The 3,712-nt window shown below is 43.3% G+C and overlaps 1 protein-coding gene across 1 annotated transcript; it reads right to left on the reverse strand.

Moving 5' to 3' along the window:
* Positions 1-1,258: 1,258 nt before the first annotated feature.
* Positions 1,259-1,728, reverse strand: LOC107298767 (trafficking protein particle complex subunit 2-like protein). The gene has a single exon (XM_015828133.2). It carries the CDS (start codon positions 1,691-1,693, stop codon positions 1,274-1,276), a length of 420 nt encoding a protein of 139 aa, XP_015683619.1. The 5' UTR covers positions 1,694-1,728; the 3' UTR covers positions 1,259-1,273.
* Between the last annotated feature and the right edge of the window lie 1,984 nt (positions 1,729-3,712).

The following is a 3,712-nucleotide window of genomic DNA, read 5'->3' on the forward strand; positions in this document are numbered from 1 at the left end:
TGAGCAAGGTACCCCCTACACTATACCTGTACATTTGGTTTTTCTTGCCTAAATGTAGAATCTTACTTTTTTCACCATTGAATTTCATTTTGTTAGATAGCGCCCAGTGTTCAAGTCTGTCCAGATCCTCCTGTATCCTAAGCCTGTCTTCTGGAGTGTTGGCTATTCCTGCCAGCTTGGTGTCCTGCAAATTTGATGAGTTCCCCATCTATCCCCTCGTCCAGATCATTGATGAAGATGTTGAAGAGCACTGGGCCCAGAACAGAGCCCTGGGGCACCCCACTACACACTTCCCTCCATGTAGATGTGGTTCCATTGAGGACCACACGCTGAGTACAGCCAGTCAGCCAGCTACGGATCCATCTGGTGGTGATGCTGTCTAACCCGCATTTTTCTATCTTCTCAAGTAGTAGGTTGTGGTCTACTTTGTCAAATGAAGTCCAAGTAAATTACTGAAGTCCAAGTAAATTATATTCACAGCATTCCTCTGGTCCACTAATTTTGTCACTTGGTCAAAGAATGCAATAAGATTTGTCTGGCATGATCTGTTTTTGACAAACCCGTGTTGGCTTTTAGTAATGACTTTGTTTGCCTGTAGGTGTTCGCTGATTCGTTGTTTGATTATCTTTTCCAGAATCTTCCCATGTATTGAGGTCAGGCTGATAGGTCTGTAATTTCCTGGGTCCTTTTCCCCCCTTTTTTGAAGATGGGAACTACATCAGATCTTTTCCAGTCCTCTGGTAGTTCCCCAGTGCTCCAGGATCTTTGAAAAATATAGTTCAGTGGTTCTGAGATCACATCTGCCAGTTCCTTAAGAACCTTGGGGTGTAATCCATCTGGTCCTAGTGATTTGAACTCGTCTAGGCTAGACAGGTGTTCACTTACCATTTTCTTGCCTATCTTAATTTGTATTTCTATTTCGTTTTTTATGGCACTATTTTTGATAGGTTGGTCTGTTTCCTCTAACCAACTTATTTTACTGTTGGTTAGAGGAAAGAATGGAGGATTAGGAATTGAATATGCATTAGTATAGCTAATCCCAGACAGCTCGTTGATTGGAAAAATTAACATATGTTTATGGGAAAAAAACCCAATAAAATCTTTATTAAAAAAAACAAATAATTAACAACAGCCTAATCAAGGAACCACCAAAACACTTCCTTTTTTTTTTTTTTTTTTGAGTAAAGGAGTTTATTTTAAGGACAGAAGAACATCAAACAGTGCGGGGTGTAGGTTTTTTCAGTCTAAGGAGCTGGTAGAAGAGGCAGGACTTTCAGCAAACCTGAACCATCATGGACATCACCGTGTTATCAAAGGCCCTGGATTGGATTTGGTCTCCAGGATTGTAAAAGGAGTTACACATGACATCTGTATAAGAATTATGCAATTTCCTGAACATACTGCGGATTTCATTGTCTCGGAGTGCTGTGTTGGAAGAATCCACCACCATCACAAACTTGACTTTGGAATTGGTCACATAGCCATAGACTTTGTAGTCCTCAGTGGGGTAGAGGAGGTCAAGATAGAGTTCCCGCTCGTCCACCAGCGCCTTCCCCAGCGCCGAGACCTTCTCGTCCACCACGTCCAGCGAGGTGTGCACCGTGTAGTAGAACTTCAGCGCATTCTTGGTGGGGATGCTCTTGATGTAGACCGGGTAGTTCTCCTTGGCGATCACCGCAATGCACACCACCATCTCGGCTCCGGGCAGGCAAGCTTCCTCTCTCCACCAAGAACACTTCCACCAATGCTGAAGGTACTATATATAAACAGAGAAGAAACCCCACACCCTTCTAGCCCTGATGAAGTTGCCTAGTTGGGTTATGAAACGTCTGCAAGAAAACAAGTAAAAAACCCAGAGGCCACCAAGGATTCCACAATTCAACCCGGAGCTATAAATATTGCCTTGTATTTTATTTTTTTCCTCTGCTGATTATGTAAAAGTGTCTATGGGACCACAGAATGCTTCTGCTTGCAATTTTATCTTGGTATTGGATGTCATTTCTACTCTGCTTTCCTTGTGCAGTCATCAAGTTCCTTTCCTTCCCTTCCCTCCTCCACCCAGCTATTTCATTCCATCGCTCTTTCCAGCCCATTTTTAGACCTCACCTTGTCCTCATTCTTGTCACTGAGTAATCATTAGATTTCTTAATTTTTCCATTACACTGCGTTCCACAGAATATATTCATATCCATGCAAATTTCAGGGCTACCTAATGCTTACTGATTTTCCCCCACCACCACCCCACCCCTTGGCTGCCTAGAGTGCAGCTTTGGTTATGTTTGTACAAATATGGAGAAAAGTAAACCAGTTTTTAGAAAGGGGAATCCTGCCCTTGGATGCGATTAATGGATCTTTCAAACAAATCCGCTGAAACTAAAAATGACGTATACAGCTTAACTGCATTGATTTAAAAGCTGCCTCGTGTACCTTTGGGTTAGCATGAAAGTAGAAGTACAATAAACTGCTCTGACGGCGTAGATCTGCTCCTAAAAGTATTGCCATTGGGCAGAGAAATTCTCTTGCAACTGTTTCCTACCAAGTCTTTATTCCGCGTCTGCTGAATTCGAAACATAATCTGCTTCTGAAATTTTGCTTTGCAGAGATTCCCAAGGATGGATGGAGTCAGTCATTCAGTCTAATGTCAGGCGGCTTTGTCTACATTTAAATTGCCCGCACAGAAATTATCCACCGACTGTCGAGCCCTCCCGGGCTCGACATACAGGACAGGGGGGGGGGGGGGGAAGGTGAAGGACAGTCCATTGTTTGCCTTCATGTCCTTCTTTATCCAGGAGTCCGGTAGGATCGTTGACACCGATGTTTTTGTATTTATTTGCTGATGAGGTTGCCAAGGAAGGGCAATATAGGAATATGCTATATTTTACTATACACTAATAAATTAAAGGACCCTCCCTATTTTCTTGGACTGTATAGGACAGGGATGGCGAACCTTTTAGAGACCGAGTGCCCAAACTGCAACCCAAAACCCACTTACGTATTGTCAGGTGCTGGGTGGGCGTGGCCCTTGGTGGTAACGGCAGACTGGGTGGTTCAATCAATCAATTCCAACTTTGCGAGATCTTTGTTTTTTCCCCGCGAGAAGTTGAAATTGATTGATTGAACCTTTTTTTTTTTTTGCACACGGCAGCGGAGGCCTAAAGCGAAAAGATTTTATAAAACCCAGCTGAAGACCTAGGACTGGGGCGATGGCGCATGTGCGCACAGAGAGGGCTCTGCATGCCCCCTGTGGCACGTGTGCCATGGGTTCGCCACCATGAGTATAGGAGATGTGGGGGAGATTTATACAGTACTTTCAGGCTTGCAAGATTCTGTCTATGTAATTTTACAATAAATATATCTTTAAGTAACATTAGCTCATCTGATCGTCTTTTCTGTCTGGTCTATCTAGTAAGGCTGACATTAGTCTTGCAAGTCCACTTTGCACTGGACTATCAGAAGCTGAAGGAAGCATGTCATAAATGCCAGGTTATGAAGAAGCCGTCCTGTAGCCAGCGTGGAAGGAAGGAAATAGTTTGAAGTTCATGCATCTTCTCTAAAACATGCCACCAGTGTCAATTTGCTGAAAGGAAAGGTCTTATAGGTTGATTTGAATGGACACTTGTGATATCGTCCCCATCTCTTTCTAAAACATTACTCCACCTGTAACAGGTTTCTGGATTTGACGATGTTGAGACTCTACAAAGAGTACAGAGAA

This window comes from Protobothrops mucrosquamatus, unplaced genomic scaffold (genome assembly GCF_001527695.2).
Source record: "Protobothrops mucrosquamatus isolate PMUCROS unplaced genomic scaffold, P.Mucros_1.0 scaffold4264, whole genome shotgun sequence".
Taxonomy (NCBI): domain Eukaryota; kingdom Metazoa; phylum Chordata; class Lepidosauria; order Squamata; family Viperidae; genus Protobothrops; species Protobothrops mucrosquamatus.

Excerpts from the sequence above, each read along its gene's own strand:
- LOC107298767 (XM_015828133.2), bottom strand. The coding sequence starts at position 1,693 with ATGGTGGTGTGCATTGCGGTGATCGCCAAGGAGAACTACCCGGTCTAC.